The sequence below is a fragment of the Ursus americanus genome, chromosome 33 (assembly GCF_024610735.1).
Source record: "Ursus americanus isolate L20-20 chromosome 33, mUrsAme1.1.p, whole genome shotgun sequence".
NCBI lineage: Eukaryota > Metazoa > Chordata > Mammalia > Carnivora > Ursidae > Ursus > Ursus americanus.
This window is the reverse complement of record NC_142159.1, coordinates 3,976,583-3,994,965: the sequence shown is the minus strand read 5'-3', so window position 1 is coordinate 3,994,965 and position 18,383 is coordinate 3,976,583. Positions and strand designations below refer to the sequence as shown.

Genomic DNA, 18,383 nt, shown 5'->3' with positions numbered 1-18,383 from the left:
CTTCCCAGCTCTCTTTTGCGTGGCCAAGGCTGCCTGCCTGGGGCCCTGTTTAGAGGGCTCAGAGGGAGGGGCATTGGCCCTCACCTTAGACCCAAGGCTGCCAATCAAAGAGCTATACCAGGTACCATTGATGTAAGCTCTTCTCACTTGCACTGAACCAAAGGCACTTGGGGAGTTAATGTGATCGATTCAGCAGAGCAGAGAGGGACAGGGAGGCAGCCTGAAAACCGTGCTTCTGAACATCAGACAGGCACTGACCGAAGAATGAGCACCCGATCTGGACGGCAAACCCTGCCTTCGGGCATTGAGATTTATTGAAACGCTACATACATATTAAAACATCTTTATATACACTTTCCCCATTACAAGATTACAAATATACAAATTCAAAGTCAGCATCTTGTGTATTAGAAACAACTGGAGAAAACCTACACCCTAACTCCAGCAAACTGGTGTTCCCCATCTGCCCGTAACGAACTGGCACAATCCATCCAATCTCTCGAGTCTAGCTCCTGACAGTGAAACCACAGTATTCACATGGAATGTTTTTCCAAAGCAGCAGTGACACTCAGTGCTGAGGGGGGGAAAATCTGTCTAGAATTCTGAGAGCCTCATGATTGTTCAGGGAAAACTGGGAATGGGGGGCAATTCTCTTCAACAATATTTTGATTATAAACTCGATAGTGGTCTTCTCTCTAAATAAGCAATGAAGTTGTCCTCTGACTGCGCAGGGCAATGAATAAACCCAGTTGAATGCAATAAAGAATGGTTATACATCTTTTTGTCAGGATGAGAAGGGAGGTCCTTGAGCAACATTGTTTCATGTTGAGAATTTAGTTCCTGGAGAGAGCTCTCTCAGCCCCATTAGATACGTAATATGGACAGACACCGGGTGTGTGTAACCCTTTATCTTCAGCCTCGTAGTCAAGAAAATTAGGGCCAACGTCCTTCTGACTTGGGTACCGATTTGAGTCCTTACTATAAGGGAAGCAAAGGTTAAGCAGCAAGTTGAGGCTTTTGGGAAGACGCATACAAGAAAACAGAAGGGGCGAGACAAATATAACAGCCCATCTGTTGGTTCTGAGGTCCTCCAAGAAGGCTCTCTTTCACTGAGTCCAGGTCACTGTGGGGTACATCCTAGGGTGTGAAGGATTCCTTCTGGTATCGACATTCCCTGTTTTCTGGAATTTTCCGTAATGCCACATTTGTTCCTCCTCCTCCTCCAACCACCCCTTTCACAAAGAGCTGTCAACCCAGGAGGCTGCTAGGATAAAATATTAAATATATAACGGAGGAAGTGAGCCTTCACCCAAGCATGCATGAGTTAATGTTGTAAACACTGCAGAATTAAGATTAGTGGTCAACCCAGCAGATAATACTAGGGAAGGAAAAAGCCGCCCAGAGCGGTGCAGGGGGAAGAACTGGAATCTCTGTCCGTAATCTTAATGCACTGATTATAAAGTGGAGTGGAGGGGAGGGGAGATAGTCCACGTGAACATCGGTTCCGATCTTCAACACCAGAAACTTCTCAAAGCAGTCTCAACACAGGTGCCAGCACCCCTGATGATGTTAGCTTTCCAAGTATCTGAAGATGCTTTGCTTCAATCCTGAAGTGCTGTCATCTGTTTTGAGGCGCTTAGGTGAAGGGGATGTCATTAAAGATGCAGCCCTTCTCCTTACCTAGAGAGCAGAGAGAGAGTCAGGACCAGCTCAACCCTCATACGAGTACTTATCTTCAATTAGCTCTTAAGGAACACGTAGTTAAATCATGGACTTTTAGGGAAAAGAGAAATATAAACTTTCCAGGAAAGTTTCAAAGCTGATTACCTAGCTTTGGGGGGTAGCAGTCCTCTTGTACTTTAAGATTAACACCGGCAGTGTAAGCCTTTAAGCCAGAAATATCTACATATTTTATTTACGAACGAACAAACAAACAAATCTTGCCGCGGAGAGTCACCAAATCAGTCCTCAAATTCCCTACCTGAGGCTTAGGCAATTCCTTCGCTGCCTCGGCCTTAACAGGAGAAAGTGTATGGAAGACAAAGTTTCTTAAATTTCGGGGTGCACTGGGGTTCAGGTCAGAGAGGGTAGCCAGTTTCTGAAGCACAGCTTTGGGCTGGTTTAGCAGTGAGCCCGTCTTCAACTGAAGAGAGAAGAGTCGATTAGCATCAGATCCCAAGTGCCAAGGGCAGAATGAGAAGTCAGCCCCGCCCTGACTCCGCAGGTCTCGAGGGGACATGTTTCTACCCTGCTCAAGTAGAAGACAAAGAGCAGACCCCTTCGACACCCACTTTCATTTCCTGCAGCCTCCTCCTCCCTTAACGACGAGTACTCCCTCAGCCTGACCTGGGCCTAGAGAACCTTGCAGATCATGACATCAGGCTAACCAAGTCCCCAACCAACCTGATGGGCACTTTCCGGCCTGATGGCTTCAAAAGGATTTCTGAGTAAAGACTTTGGTTCTTGAATAACCACAGTGCGATTGGCTGAAACGATAAGACAGAGAGGCTTATTCTGGGCAAAGCTGGGTAGAACTACCTTTAAATCTAAACAAGCTAAGAAGCCTGTAACTGAACCAATAACTCGAGGGGCGCCTGGGTGGCTCAGTCAGTTAAGCGTCTGCCTTTGGCTCAGGTCATAATCCCAGGGTCCTGGGATTGAGCCCCAAGTTGGGCTCCCTGCTCAGTGGTGTACCTGCTTCTCCCCTTCCCTCTGCCGCTCCCCTTGCTTGTGCTCTCTCTCTCTCCCTCTCTGTCAAGTGAATAAATAAAAATCTTAAAAAAAATAAAGCTTAAGAACTCGAATTGCTCTATAATGGTGCCTTAAAACTATAGTAAGGAGCGGCAGGAAGACCGACAATCAACTTGAACATGGACAAACAGTTAACAGTATAAGCAAAAACAAGCGTGGTAAGAGTAAAGAATAGTTTCAAGAGCCTCATTCTGGAATTAGATATATCTGGCTTCGAAGTCAAGCTCTGACACAATCCTGGGCAACTAAATAAAGAAGCCAGAATTCCTACTCTGAGCTGCCTTAGACAATAAAGTCAAACCAGCTACATATCCTCACAAGTACAATGTCCACTGCCCAATAGTCTAAGATCCAAGAACACTGTCCTTTCCCATCTCGGAGGGCCCTCTTTAAGACAATGTTATCCGCAATAGTCCCTAAGGCTGGAGCCACTTCCAAGGCTCCAGCACGAACAATCCAGGGGGCTGGACCCGGAGGAGGACTAAGAGCTCACCGTTTTTCTGTAGTGCTTTGGCTGTAACTTTCTTGGCTAGCATCATAAACTGACTGTCTTCCCCAATGTCTTCTTCTTCAGCTGCCATTTTCCCCTGCTGTGCCTAGAAATAAAAATCAGCATTAACAGAAGTCTACCGCACCCCCGAATAGTTAGCATAGCCTGGATTGTGAAGCTAAGGCACCTGGGATATCATTTGTTTTCCTTTTTGCAACCTTTGTTGCGATAGACCAAAAAGAAAAAAAAGATATTGGAGAAACAAACATGAACCGAACTGCTCATGGTCATCTCAAAGCACAAAAGAAAATTCAAGGAGGAAAAGTGACAGCAATAAGTTGCCCAAGATTTTGAAACTACCCTGACAAGTGAGGTGAGTGGGTCCTCTCCTCCTCCTAAACTAGGGACAGAACAGAGGACTTTGTTGCAGATTTTCTACCTGGTCCCGAAGCCACTGCTCTCGTTCAATTCGCTCCTTCCTCCAACGGGCTTCGGTCTCGTCAAGCTGCTCTTCCATCTGATCCTCATCTGAGTCTCGGTGGAACAAGTCCATCTGGGAAGCATCATCTAAAGCAAAGAGTCAAGGCCATCAGCATTCTGCAGTCTCCCAGGAGAAGGTGCCCGGACAGACACGAGGAACGCATCGTTCATCAGACGGTGACACAAGCTTTCCCCAGTCACTAACGCAAGTCACGGTTATAGCCAGGTCCTCAACAGCCTGCTGTGGTTTTGATTTCCACTCGGCATCTTAAACCGGACAAACACGGAGGCTGTACCGTTTGTTTCTGAAAGCAATGACCAAGATACCTATGTTTTTCCATCGGAATTTCCTCGTTCGGCCAGGACCGTCGCTGTGCAGATCGCCGTCAGCGAGGTACCTCTCCTGGTACAAACGCAGCTGTCGCTTATCATCATCCAACATCGTTTTCCTGCAGGAAAAACACAGCGTTCAAAACGGGACCACTCTGGCTGGTCGTAGAAACATCCCACCACGCAGGAGGGCCTGTTGGGATACTGACATGTGTATTTTCTTGATTTGATTCTGCAGCTCCTCATCGGAAGGAAGTACTTCGTCAATTTCGTCCTGTTCATATTCGTCAAGTTCTTCCCCGTCATACTCATCCTCACTTCCCACGTCACTCCCCGACACCTCTGCCTCATCCTCCAGGTATTTCTTCAACCTCCTAGAAAAGAATTTTGAGGATTAGAAATGCAACAATGAATACAAACACACACACACACTATGGATGCAGTGAGAAAAGCAGAACATAGAGCCACTTAAATTTTAATAATACATATTGAAGATACTTAAAGTCTATCATGTAATACACACTGTATGCCGATAACTGTGCTTTGCAGGCATCGTGGCATTAGCTCAGGGGGGAGGACTATTATTCCCTTCAATTTACAGCTGGATGAACTGAGACCGAGAAAGTAAATAAATTACCCAAAGCCACACAGCTAGGAGGTAGCAGAGCCTGGATCCGATAAAGTTCTTTTAAGCCAGAACTCCCAATCTCCTCTCCACATTTGGGACATACCTGCCGGCAGGTCCAGGTTATCCTGCTCTGTATTTAAGCTCACCAGTGTTGGGAGACAGAGACAGTGTGGTAATAGCCTGGGATCTCTTACAGCCACCAGATCTTTGACCCCCAAGTTAGAGTCATGACTGAGGCTCAGAGTTACTGGTAAGTAAAACCACTACTAGTTAGTTTCGTGACCTCAGTTCCTACTGAGAACAAATCTGCTGTCACTTTGGGTTCAAAGTCCTGACATCTATGGTCATGAGTGGCAGAAGTTTGATGGCTTTCTGAAGGCTAATTTTTATCAAAGACTTGCATTATTTTTTTTAGAGCTGAATTCCTCTAAATCTTAGGGTTCCTGGGGAATTCCTTTGAGGGCTACCACCTACTGAGTTCTCTAATCTTCCCATTTACCCACTTGGAGCACTTCAACGTTCAGCCATCGTTCTTTCTAAGATTTCATTTGGACAAAGGACTCTGCAGTTAAATAAGGTTTAAGAACCACTACCTTAGAAAAATCTATAGATGACCCAAAGCTGCAAGAGATAGTTAATTTGACAACTGACAAATTAAAACCCCAACCTGATCTTACTAGAATGGAATGATGGGCTAGAGACAATAATACGGAGCTAGCAGGGATCAGTATGGTATTCTAACATGTGAATTCCAAAAGTCATCCACGTACAATATAATACTGAATACCTCGTAAAATGGTCTTTATAGGGCACCTGGGTGGCTCAGTTGGTTAAGCGACTGTCGTCAGCTCAGGTCATGACCCTGGAGTCTGAGGATCAAGTCCCGCATCGGGCTCCCTGCTCAGCGGGGAGTCTGCTTCTCCCTCTGACCCTCCCCCCTTCATGCTCTCTCTCAAATAAATGAAATCTTAAAAAAAATAAAATAAAATAAAATGGTCTTTATAAAACTTTTAACATCAGGGGAAATGTTTATGTATATCCTAAGTGAGAAAAAAGGAAGACACAAAAGTGTACATACCAAAAAAAAAAAACACAAACCTGCACAGATCTCAACTATATGAAAATTATTGCATAAAAATGGTTATGGAGCAGTCTACCACCCACATGTTCATTAAATATTTGGACGGTGAACACAGATGACTTTTTATTTGTAGCTTTCTGTTTTCTTTTAAATATTCTAAAATAAATAGCTTACTTTCATAAGCAGAACAACAAAACATTAAAAAAAATGAATGGGAGGTCATATGCCCAAGACTAGGATGAGGAAAACCTGAAATGACAGTAATTCATAGGAAAAAAGACCCTATTCCTAGACAAGCAATTTTCCTTGTCTACTGAGTCCTCAGGACCTACAGTGACTCAGCTCTTACGATCCTTGGTTACTTTATAAGTAGTATGCGTCCAGAACAAGCATGTGGTTGTACCACTACCTACAGCCGGAGTCGGGCCACACCTGAGGATAAAGAGAATAGCCAGGACATGAGGAGTTGGGAAGCGATGTCATGTGAGAAACAGCCGAAGGAACTAGAGATATGGTATAGAACTCACTTACAGGAGTCCCTAACCATCTCTGAACACTCAAGAGATATCATGTGAATGGGGTTTACTTGTCTGTGTTAACCACAAACAGCAACAGAACCAGCGGACTTAGGTAAACCGGTAGCAAGCTACAATTCACCCATCAGGAGAACTTTCTCTAGCGATGGAAGGAGTGGACGTAACACCTACATTTGCCTTCTCAGCTTCTCAGACTGCTGCAGGAGCTCTTCCTCATCGTCATCTTCACGGTCTTGCAGGGCCACATCTTCGTTAGCAGAGTTCCTGCCTTCATCCTGAAAAATCAGAGTATCACACACCAAGTTAAGCAGAACAAAATGTGTCCACAACTAAAACAGGATTTATAAACTTCTGCCCAAACATCTCTTTCTAGGAAATGGCTTCGGAAAACACGCCAAACGTAGAATTCTCAACAACTCAGATGAGGAAAAAGGCAGACGGCAGCAACACCACCTGGCCTTCAGATAGGATTACTCTGCTTCAAACTCACCTCATCGCTATCAAACTCATCATCATTTGGGACAAGCCGGAAGTCTCCAAATTCCTCCTCCTCACCTTCTTCTTCCCTACAGTGCAGATCAAGAAACCAATAAATATGTTGTTGAAAACAAACTACAAGGATTCAGCCAACTTAGGAATTGAAACTATTTTATTGGCACCAACAATCTCTTCAAGAAACAGGAAACAAGATACCTTGCCTTTAAAAAAAAATTGTTTGTGATAAAATACACCTAACATAAGGCACCTAATCTCAGCTGGTCTGCCCGAGACCCCCTTGAGCGCCAACCCTGTTCCCCCGCGCGGTCCTATTTCCGCTCCAACAAGATGAAAGAAATGACCAGGAACCAGGAGAAACTCGCCAAACTGTATGCACACGTGCACATTGGTGGGAAAGGGACTGCTCGCTGAGAGGAGGAGGTTCATAGAACGGCTACAGCAGATGACTAAAAACTTCGGTTCTCCTTAAAGAAGTGAGTGGGAAACATCTCCGGTAGTGAAGAAGTGACTACGTTCACACACCAAGGAACAGCGATCCACTTGAACAACCCCAAGTGCATGCCTCGCTGGCAGCGAACACTTGCACCATTACAGGCCGCGCTGGGACAGAGCAGCTGACAGCAGTGCGCCCCAGGATCTTAAACCAACTTGGTGTAGACAGTCTGACTGGTTGAGGAAGACTGGCTGAAGCTCTGCCCGCACCATCTGGGGATGGAAAAGCACCGCTTGCTACCAGAGAGGAGGAGGACGATGAAGTTCCAGATCTTGGGGAGAACTGTGATGAAGCTTCCAGGAGTGAAGCAAACTGAACTGAGTCAACTTCTAAAGAAGATAAAACTTGAAGAAGTGACTGGGAGCTGCTATTTTATATTATGACCGCTTTTTAAAATTTTGTTCATGGATCTGACAAAATCCAGATCTCTAATATGTTTCAGCCCAAGCCCCTTGGACACTGCAGCTCTTTCCAGGTTTTGCTTAGACACAATTTATTCTTTGCAGCTAATGAAGCTGAAGAAGCCTGGGAATAAAGTTTGAAACTTTGATACAAGTTAATGGTTTAAAAGTTAATAAAGTGCTTTGCCTAGGGGAAAAAAAATCACATAAGCACAATGCCCAGAGCCGAGCCCGACGCGGGGTTTGATCTCAAGGCCCTGAGATAGCGACCTGCACCAAAAGCAAGAGTCAGATGCTTAACTGACTGAGCCACCCAGGCGCCCCAAAATGTTGTACCCTTTAAACAACAATTCTCCACTCTTCCCTCCCCTCAGCTCCTGGGCAACCATCCTACCTTCCGTCTCTATGAATTTGACTGCTCTCAGTACCTCAACTAAGTGGAATCCTACAGTACTTGTATTTTGGGGACTGGCTTATGTCACCTAGCATAATGTCCTCAAGGTTCATCCACGTTGCCACGTGTGTCAGAATTTTTTTCCCTTTTGAGGCTGAATAATCCAGGGTGTGTGTGTGTGTGTGTGTGTGTGTCCACCACATGTTATTTCTCCACTTGGGATGCTTCCCACCTTTTGGTTATTATGAATAATGCTACTATGAACATGGGTGTACAAATATCTGAGACCCTGTTGCCACTTCTTTTGTGAATATGCTTGAAAGTGGAATTGCTGGATCATATTCTATTTTTAATTTTTTGAGACACTACCATTCTGATTTCCACTGAAGCTTCAACATTTTATATTCCCACCAGCAGTGGAGAAGGGTTCCAATTTCTCCATATCCTCACAAACACTTGTTGTTTTGTGGGCTTTTTTTTTTTTAATAGTAGCCATCCTAATGGGTGTGAGGTAGTATCTTATTGTGGTTGTGATTTGCATTTCCCTAATTATTAGTATCGAACACTTTCATGTGCTTATTCTTACCTTCTTTTTTTTTTTTTAAAGAGAAATGTCCTGTTTAATGGTAAAGCTTAGCACACTTCTAGCACCAGCCATGGCCTGAAGTCGAAGCAGCAGGGACAGGAAGGTGACTCCCATGGAGTCTCACACGGCAAAGACAATGAGGAAGGCGACCATCACACAGAAGAGCCCCATGTTCTCAGACAGCGCAAAGCCCAGAATGGCACAGGAGAAGAGCTGCTTGAGAGATGGGCTCCTGGCACAGTCAATGATCAAGCTGCAAACACTGTTCCAGTGTCAGCCCCTGAACCAGCCACACTGATCGTGGCAGCCGCAGCACCAATAAACGTGGCTGCTGGGGCACCTGGGTGGCTCAGTGGGTTAAGTGGCTGCCTTCAGCCCAGGTCATGATCCCAGGGTCCTGGGATCGAGCCCCACATCAGGCTCCCTGCTCAGCGGGGAGCCTGCTTCTCCCTCTCCCTCTGCCCTTCCTCCCCGCTTGTTGTCTCTCTCTTTCAAGTAAATAAGTTAAAAAAAATTTTTTTTTAAATAAAAAATAAAAGAAATAAATGTGGCTGCTGCAACGATGTCCCAGGAGACAACACTGGTCTGGAACTCCGTCAGGCCCCCTGGAATGGGGAGCTGCTGTAGGATGGCTGTTTAGATGGGATCCTAGCCTACTCAAGGAGGCACACACAGGCCTAACTGCAGCCCTGGTACAACAGTGGATCAGAGCCAGAGGAATGAGCAGTGCCCAGTGGTCTGCACTGTCTGCCCCCAGCTTTCGCTCTAGGTCTCTACTCTTGCTGTTTTTGTTTTTGTTTTTTTTTTAAAGATTTTATTTATTTGACAGAGAAAGACACAGCGAGAGAGGGAACACAAGCAGGGGGAGTGGGAGAGGGAGAAGCAGGCTTCCCGCTGAGCAGGGAGCCCAATGCAGGGCTCGATCCCAGGACCCTGGGATTATGACCTGAGCTGAAGGCAGACCCTTAACGACTGAGCCACCCAGGCGCCCCATGTTTGTTTTTTTATTTTTTTTAAGACATTATTTATTTATTTGAGAGAGAGAGAAAGCATGAGTGGGGGGAAGGGCGGAGGGAGAGGGAGAAGCAGACTCCCTGCTGAGCAGGGAGCCCAACCCGGGGCCAGTCACGGGGCTCAATCCCAGGACCCTGAGATCATGACCAGAGCCCAAGTCAGACGCTTAACTGACTGAGTCACCCAGGCACTCCATATTCTTGCGTTCTTTAACCCTGTTCTCCACCAACTAAAGGAAAGCATTGTAATTTCCTTACTTTGTAAACGAGACTCAAATGTACTTGCAAGACTCTCAGACAGGACATGAAGCCCCTACGATGGTTCGTTATTGCTGACCTCAGGATTTTATCAGAAGACTGGGCCTTCCTACGTTCCCTCCAATCACTGAGACTCACCTGTCTGTGGGGAAAGAACCTGAGCAAAGAGCAAGTGCTTCTTCCATGGGGTCCCCCAAGCTGCTCTCCTTCTCCTGCTTATTTAACTCTGATGGAGCCAGAGTAGAGGCATCTGTATCACAACAAAGAAAAAGATTTGTCACCAAGAAATAACAGCCTTGTCCTCTCTCCCCAGCTCAATACAGTTCTAAGGTAAGCTTGCCAAAAAGAGCTCACCATCCATCCATTCAACAAACTCTTATTTGGTGCTTCCTATGTGCCAGGCACCAGGGACACAGTAGTGAACAAAACACAAATCCCAGCTCCCACAGAGCTGACATCCTAGCATCGGCGAGAGGGAAACACACAGGTGGAAATAAGCAGACATTTATATGAAATTTACTACACACCAACACTCTTCTAAGCTTTGCACGCATATTCACCATAAATGAGAAATTGCATGACAAAAGCCGAAGCTTAAGCTGACATTTTACCACCTTAAGAAAGTAAGGGCTCTAAATGTCATGAAGCTAAGAATTCAACCTACACACAAGAATCCATCACAGCCCTGTTTCCTGTGAACTTTTCACCCAAGGGCAACAGGCTTCAAGGACACTGACTTAAGATATTTGGCTGTGATGAGCCTGATACTCTCTGTTGGATATTTACCCTGAGAAGTGAATTTTCCGGAACAAAGATTCAGAAGTTCCTCCAGGTTCTCTTTCTTGTCGTTCTTCCTGGGCAGGGTTTTTTCAGCTTGAGAGGTGAACTTTCCGGTACACAGATCCAACAGCTCATCCATGTTGGCATCCATGGCATTCTCATCCATACTGGCCAAGGGCAATCCAGGCTTCAAAGCTGGGTATTGATTCCTGTGGTTTCTAACATTTAAGAACCTACAAGCACAATAAAAAATATAAGAAACTGTCTAGGGGAAAAATAAAGTAGAGGCTAAAAAATTTTAAAGAGGATTTTTTTTTTAAGAAGATGGGGGGAGGGGCAGAGGGAGAAGTTGAGAGAGAATCTTAGGTAGGCTCCATACCCAGAGCAGAGCCCAAGGCAGGGCTCGATCTCACAACCCTGAGATCATGACCTGAGCCAAAATCAAGAGTCGGACGTTTAACTGACTGAGCCACCCAGGCACCCTGTGGGTAAAAAAAATTTGATGTTTGTAAAATCAAACTTAAAAGCTGAATTCCAGGGGCGCCTGGGTGGCACAGCGGTTGAGCACCTGCCTTCAGCTCAGGGTGTGATCCCGGCGTTATGGGATCGAGCCCCACATCAGGCTCCTCCGCTATGAGCCTGCTTCTTCCTCTCCCACTCCCCCTGCTTGTGTTCCCTCTCTCGCTGGCTATCTCTGTCAAATAAATAAATAAAAACTTAAAAAAAAAAAAAAAAAAGCTGAATTCCAGGGGTGCCTGGGCAGCTCAGTCGGTTAGGCATCTGCCTTTGCCTCAGGTCATGATCTTGGAGTCCTGGGATCGAACCCCGAGTCAGGCTCCCTGCTTGGCGGGGAGTCCGCTTCTCCCTCTCCCTCTGCCCCTCCCCCCGCTCATGCTCTCTCTCAAATAAATAAATAAAATCTTAAAAAAAAAAAAAAAAAAAAAAAAAGCTGAATCCCAAACCAGAAGACCAAGGATTCAAACTGTAGCCTATGATAATCTAAAGAGGGAGGGAATTTAATAAAAGAATAAATGCTATTTGAAAGGTAAAGGAGTAAAGGATAATTTTTGGTTTCAGACAGTGCCAGAGTAGAACTCGGTGTTATATCCATGTAATGTGCCACGGATCTGTCCATCCTCAATCCCACACAACAAGCCTAACACAGCAGGACAGATAATTCAATGCCCTTACAAGAGCTGTGCATTTCAACTAAAGCAGAGATCGAAGGATCGGAATGCCAGCAAGGAATATTTACGTTTTATTTTCTGGAGAGCTTTTGTTCAAACTTGCAGAATGTAATACTAATGGTCTGTACACCTTCTCTTTCTCAGAAGAGAAAGCACAGATGGAGCGACAGAAGCTCACTTTATTTTTAAACAAAATTAAGCAGTACCCAGCACCATCCCACCCACAGAAACATAAAACTACCTACCCATCTGCATCCAACAGTTGGCTCTGAGTGTCATCTTCTAAACAGAACTGGAAGTCTCCGGCTCCTAGGAAAAGTGTCTTAGGCTCTGGGGAGGCGTTATACAGATCCTGGGAATCCTCTATGGGAAGTGAAGGCTCAGACAGCTTTCCTGAACTCTGGCACCAAAACAAAACCAAACAAAAACAAAACATTTTATAATTGTCATTCACTGTCATGACAACAACAGAAGTTGCTATTTACAGGATTTTATCTACTCTCAGGCAATTGTAGTTGAGGAGGACAATGCATAGCCAAGAGAAGAAGAAAGAAAAATGTCTTCAAGAAAGTAAGGACACTGGATGAGGCTTGTTTTTAATACACAAGGGGGTGGTTTCTTTAAACTGAACATACATGATGTGGTGGGAGCTGGTTGGCTTGGACACAATTTAGCAGTGTGGGAAGTAAAAGGAGGGGGAGATCAGAAAACCATTACCATCTTACCTTAGAAGCTGAGCTAACCAAACTGGCTCGAAATAGCCCAGGGGAAGGAGACCTGAATCCTCCTGCCGTAGGGAAAAAACTGGTCCCACGGCCTGTCTGTCTGTTGCAAGGCTGATAGGATGGAATTGTGGAGCCAATCAGCTCAAAGCTGCTATTGTGGCTGCTCTCCTTTGTTAGCAATGAGCATGAATCATCTTCATCTAAAGAAAGACAAATAACTTTTAAGTGCATGATTCCAGAAATCAGGTGGATCTGTTTAGGAAAAAGAATTGAGAATGAAACTGTCAGGTAACATTCACAGGCAAACCTCTCAGGTTATATGTTCTCAAACATGAAGTTGAAGGTAAATTATAGTACTAAGATGGCATTATACGATCAGGATTTATCACTGAGCTAAGTGACATCTGAAAGTTCCCTTCTCTCACCCTGCCTAATGCCTATGATCACTCTCATTATCCAATCACGTATATATCTTACTTTCATCTACATGTGACAGAAATATTTCACAGTTCACTTAATCAACACACACTACTGAGGACCTATTATATGTCCATGGTCAACTGTAAGGAACTGAATGTAAGTTTTCAAAAACAGAACCAAGAAAAAACTTCTAATTCGTAAATTCCTTTCAGAAAGATTTTCTAACTCATAAATTCCTTTCATTGCCACAGGGAAGACTGAGAAAACTCTACTAGAGTTAAAAAAAAAAAATGGAATCTTATGGAATTGTAGTCCTTAAGTACCAAAGTTAGAGGAGCTAAGAAAAGTCAAGTTCTGTATAAGAGTCACTACTTACCCAGTTTGCTAGACCTTTTGCCTGAGATTTCATCTGTTTCTGATTTTTCTTCACTAGGAAAGTAACTACAAAATAAGAAGGTAAATTATTTATTTGTTTCTGCCTTTTTTTTTCAAAGATTTGTTTGAGAGAGAGAGTGAGAGAGCAAGTGAGTGCACAGAGCACACAGGAGTGAGGGGAGGGGCAGAAGGAGAGGAAGAGGGAAAGAATCCCAAGCAGACTCCCCGCTGAGCCCAGAGCCAGGGGCAGGGCTCCAACCCATGACCCATGAGATCACGACCTGAGCAAAAATCAAGAGTCAGACGCTTAATTGACTGAGCCACCCAGGCACCCCATGTTTCTGCTTCTTATGAGAGGGGCAAACCCACGGGAATCTTATCTTTCCCTAGAGAGAATTACTTACCCCATCTTGGAAGAGTTGTCCTTAAATAGAAGTAAGGTAGAATCGGATGACAGAGGCTTGGGGACAGAGAGAAGGCCAACTGACTTGCCAATGTCACTACTGCCATCACTGTTGTCTTTATCCATTTCTTTCTCTTTGGTTTCTATTTCTTCACTACTGAGAAGGAATTCTGCAATCTTCACCAATCACGCCACCCAAAAACAAAGAGTCAAAAAATTTAAAAGCAAATATGCTGTTAGCCTGAAATATGGCTGCTTGGTTACAGGTCACATCTTAGATCTGGAAAGGTAAACTTGCAGGAAGCTCGGTCTAACCATCAGCAGTGACATAACTTCCCTGACGCTTCTAGAGCTCTTTTATATTTATTTTACCTTTTACCCTCCCCAACTTGCTACAAGATTGTGAAAGAAGACTGAATTATCATTTTATTGAGGCAATGAGAGGTTAAATAATGAGCCCGAGATTGAAGGACAGCTAGTAGCCTCAGACCAAAAACAGGCTGTGACATGCTGCCCAGTTCAGCCATCGCTTTCTTCTTTCTTTACCCAGGGATAACTCTGAACCAATTCTTGCAGTGACTGCAGAGTTCCAACAAGGGGGTTTTCCTTTTTCTTTTTTATTATTTATTATTATTATTGTTATTATTTATTATTTATTTTATATCTTTCTTTTTCTAAATACCCAAAACCCTATCATCATCTACCTTACCCAGGCAGAAAACAATACTGTGGAACGAGGGCAGGAGGCCCTTTTACGAATACCCTCCCCAGCAAAGAAAGAAACAAACTCAGAAGGTCTCAGCCTGCCTGAGAACTTATTCCAGATCTCCACCTGACCAAGGTTAAGACTGCTGCTCATTCTGAAGAGAGAAAACTACATGAACAACAGAGATAAAAGCATCTATGAATACAAAGCCATTTACGTTTTAGCCTTATATTTCAATAAGCAGACTAACAGGTAGAAGCCAAGGCTAGAGGCAGTGAACGGCAGGTAGCCAAAGGTGCTGACAGAACTGAATGTACTAGGACTTCGGTATCTCTGCCCCTAAAATCTCTTATACAATTGAACATGCTTACTCTCCTCTTATTCAAATCTGATTTTCTATTTCCCTGATCCATCCTGACCAAGTAACAAAATTAAATAATTGTCAGAACCTCCTGATTGCCTTCTTCCTCCTCTTCTTGCTCTAAATCTTGCCCTTCCTCCTCTTCTTCCGCTAAATCTCCCTCTTCCTCCTCTTCTCCATCTTCCTCCGACTCATCTGTCATTTCTTCCTCCTCTTCCTCTTCTTCAAATCCATCTTCATTATCTAACTTAAATAACGCCTGGCGCTTTTGGCGCTCCTCAAGCCTACGGAGTTTCATCGCTTCCTGTAGTTTGGCTTTCAGCACCTGGAGCTTCTCACCTGAACAGAAAATGAAGAAATGCCTTAGCCGTAATGACCGACTACCTATTGTAATCATGGAAGCGTGCATTTTAGGCAACTCCAGAAGTGCTCTAGTCATATCATACCCCCAAAGGAAAATCAGACACCTTGGTACTCTAGGCTTTTGTTATTTTAACAAATAAGAATTATTAAGAACTAAAGTGTAAAAGAGAACTTCCACAGTGATGTTCTACACCCTGGGATAATATACTACACAGAGATTATAAAGTTATTAAAGAGGGCAAAAAAAGGGTGGAAGGGTAGGACTTTGAAAATCTCTGGCTCAGAAGCCATGAAGGACAACCTTGATAATATTAAAGAAGAAAATAAACAACCCAAGAGTAAAATGGGCAAAGGGTATGTTCAAAGAAAAAAATGAACATATGTGGTTAATAAACAAAAATAATGCTTAACCTCATTTCTCTCTCTTTTTTAATATTTTATTTATTTATTTGACAGAGCAATAGAGACAGCGAGAGAGGGAACACAAGTAGGGGGAGTGGGAGAGGGAGAAGCAGGCTCCCCGCTGAGCAGGGAGCCCGATGCGGGGCTTGATCCCAGGACCCTGGGACTATGACCTGAGCCAAAGGCAGACGCTTAATGACTGAGCCACCCAGGCGCCCCTTAAGATTTTATTTTTAAGTAATCTCTATACCCGACATGGGGCTTGAACTCACAAACCCAAGATCAAGGGTCCCATGCTCCACCGCCTGAGTCAGACAGGCACCCCTCACCTCATTTCTAATTAAAGAGATATAAATCAAAATAAGAGATACAATTTTTGACATTTGGCAAAAATCAGAAGGCTTGATAATATCCCTTGTTAACAAGAGGAAACAGGAACTCTTACACACTGTGATTTAGCATGTAATTGGTGCAACTATTTGGAAGGACAATGGGCTGATATATATCCAAATTTGACTCAATGATTCCGCTGTAAGGAATTCTGCATCCAGATACACCAACATATACCTGACACTGGGGTGCAACATTGTGTGAAATGCCAAGAATTGGAATAAACAAGATATCCATTAAAAGAAGTACAGTTAAACAAACCATGGTATAGTCACGCAATGGAATACTATGCAGCTATTTAAAAACCCTCAAAAACAATATAACGTGCATCTGAGCTCTGAAGTTAAGAGGTCTGGAGATTAGGCTGCTGGTTCTACTACTCACGGGCTGTGTAAACTTGAGCAGGTTGTTTAAATACTTTGTGTATCATTTTCCTCATATATAAAATAAGGATACTGATGTTATTTACGGTAAAGCACCTAGAGCAGTGCCTGGCAGACAGTAAGTATCAAATGCCTCTCTTTCTTTCTTGGGCGGGTACACACACACACACACACACACACACTGGTGTGTGAATATGAATTTTCTCTCTAACACACACAAGAAATTGTCAAGAGCTGCCTTTAGGAAGCTAATTTTCCATTTCATACATTTTCCTCAGTGTCTTAATTTTTTTCAATGTGATATATTAATTGTACTTTTTAAAGTGGAAGTGGGGACAGCAGACTTGTTAAAACAAAAAAGCAGAGTAGGGGCGCCTGGGTGGCTCAGTCGTTAAGCGTCTGCCTTCAGCTCAGTTTGTGATCCCAGAGTCCTGGGATCGAGCCCCGCATTGGGCTCCCTGCTCAGCGGGAAGCCTGCTTCTCCCTCTCCCACTCCCCCTGCTTGTGTTCCCTCTCTCGCTGTCTCTGAAATAAATAAATAAAATCTTAAAAAAAAAAAAAGCAGAGTAGAAATCAGAATGCATAGTATGATCACATTATTGTTTGTTTCTAAACACATACACATACATACATGCAAAGAGAGATTAAAAGGATACACAACAGGGACACCTGGGCGGCTCAGACAGTTAAGCGATGCACTCTTGATTTTGACTCAGGTCATAATGTCAGGGTCGTGAGATCAAGCCCCCCGTGGGGCTCTGTGCTCACCAGGATGTCTGCTTGAGATTCTCTCTCTCCCTCTCTTTCTCTCTGCCCCTCCCCCCACTCAGGCCCGTGCTTTCTCTAAAATAAACAAATAAATAAAATCTTTAAAAAAAAAGAAGGATACACAATATAGTTTTATGCATCTTTGAGAGAGGATCGTAGAACCTTTTTCTTTATTCTTTGTGTTTTCTACAATGGATATTTATAGTTTTTTATTTTTTAATTAATGTATTTGTTTTTAAAGCTTTTTATTTATTTAAGTAATCTCTACGCCCCAGGGGGGACTCAGACTCACAACCCCAAGATCAAGGGTTGCATGCAGGCTCTTCCGCCTACGCCAGCCAGGCACCTCTATTTATTGTTTTTTCTTTTATAATAAGGCAAAGACAATTGGAAATAAAGTCATCTTACCCACCCCACACATCTAAGCAACGCTACCTGTGAATCATGCCACAGGTACTGCTATCCAATCTCCAAAGTGTCCAAGGAAAGAGATTCTAGAACTTTTCACTACAGGGTCTTCAGCAGCCATAAAGAGCTGCCAGAGCACAAGGCATAAAGCAATCAAACAAACAAAAACATGAATTCAAATACCTGGCTTTGTGCGGCTTGTTGCATCCAGCTTCTCGGCTGCCAAAGTCACAGGCACCACATCTGCCTTCAGCTCCTCCCTTCCGTCGGTGTCCAAGCCTTTCACTATGATGTTCACATTCACCTTCTGACCAGCCCTGGGCTTGACCGCTGGGTTAGCATGCTTCCAGAAACGCTGTTTCAAGGCTTCCAGTTCTAGATCCAAACGCCAACCAGTATGTCAGTTTGCCATGCTTAAACTCTTTCCTTTAAGATTCCAGTTAAGAATCATAAGCTAGGGTTTTAAGCTCAACAATGTTGCAGGGGGAAAAAAAACACCCAAAGACACCAAAAACTCCTTTGCTACTAATACCTATGTCAAATTCATATTCACATAACTTAACCCAAACTAATGAAACGTTGCAACTGTTCTTCCTCAATATACTTCAAAAATCATTTTAGGGTAGAAATTTATAATTGAAGTTTCTAAATGTATAAAATTCTTTTTTTCTCATTTTTTAAAAATTTAAATTCAAATTACCATATAATGTATTACTAGTTTCAGATAAATGTATGCAATTCTTAAAAAAATGTATTAAACTGGTAGAACCAAC

General features: G+C 43.7%; 1 protein-coding gene and 1 pseudogene across 1 annotated transcript in view; one reads left to right on the top strand and one right to left on the bottom strand.

Annotated features, from left to right (window-relative positions):
• Positions 1-278: 278 nt before the first annotated feature.
• Positions 279-18,383, bottom strand: part of CLSPN (claspin) — a 30,486-nt gene continuing 12,381 nt past the window's right edge. The window contains exons 9-25 of the mRNA XM_045782548.2: positions 17,794-17,985; positions 14,985-15,235; positions 13,831-14,006; positions 13,428-13,492; positions 12,632-12,831; positions 12,152-12,306; positions 10,726-10,952; positions 10,078-10,189; positions 6,787-6,862; positions 6,468-6,571; positions 4,261-4,425; positions 4,049-4,170; positions 3,681-3,808; positions 3,245-3,347; positions 2,404-2,486; positions 1,982-2,143; positions 279-1,680 (exon numbers count right to left, since the gene is read on the bottom strand). Of these exons, the coding sequence (XP_045638504.2) occupies positions 1,570-1,680; positions 1,982-2,143; positions 2,404-2,486; positions 3,245-3,347; positions 3,681-3,808; positions 4,049-4,170; positions 4,261-4,425; positions 6,468-6,571; positions 6,787-6,862; positions 10,078-10,189; positions 10,726-10,952; positions 12,152-12,306; positions 12,632-12,831; positions 13,428-13,492; positions 13,831-14,006; positions 14,985-15,235; positions 17,794-17,985 (2,432 nt within the window). The 3' untranslated portion in view covers positions 279-1,569. The remainder of the gene's footprint in view (positions 1,681-1,981; positions 2,144-2,403; positions 2,487-3,244; positions 3,348-3,680; positions 3,809-4,048; positions 4,171-4,260; positions 4,426-6,467; positions 6,572-6,786; positions 6,863-10,077; positions 10,190-10,725; positions 10,953-12,151; positions 12,307-12,631; positions 12,832-13,427; positions 13,493-13,830; positions 14,007-14,984; positions 15,236-17,793; positions 17,986-18,383) is intronic.
• Positions 6,869-7,701, top strand: LOC123782368 (transcription factor BTF3 pseudogene; annotated as a pseudogene).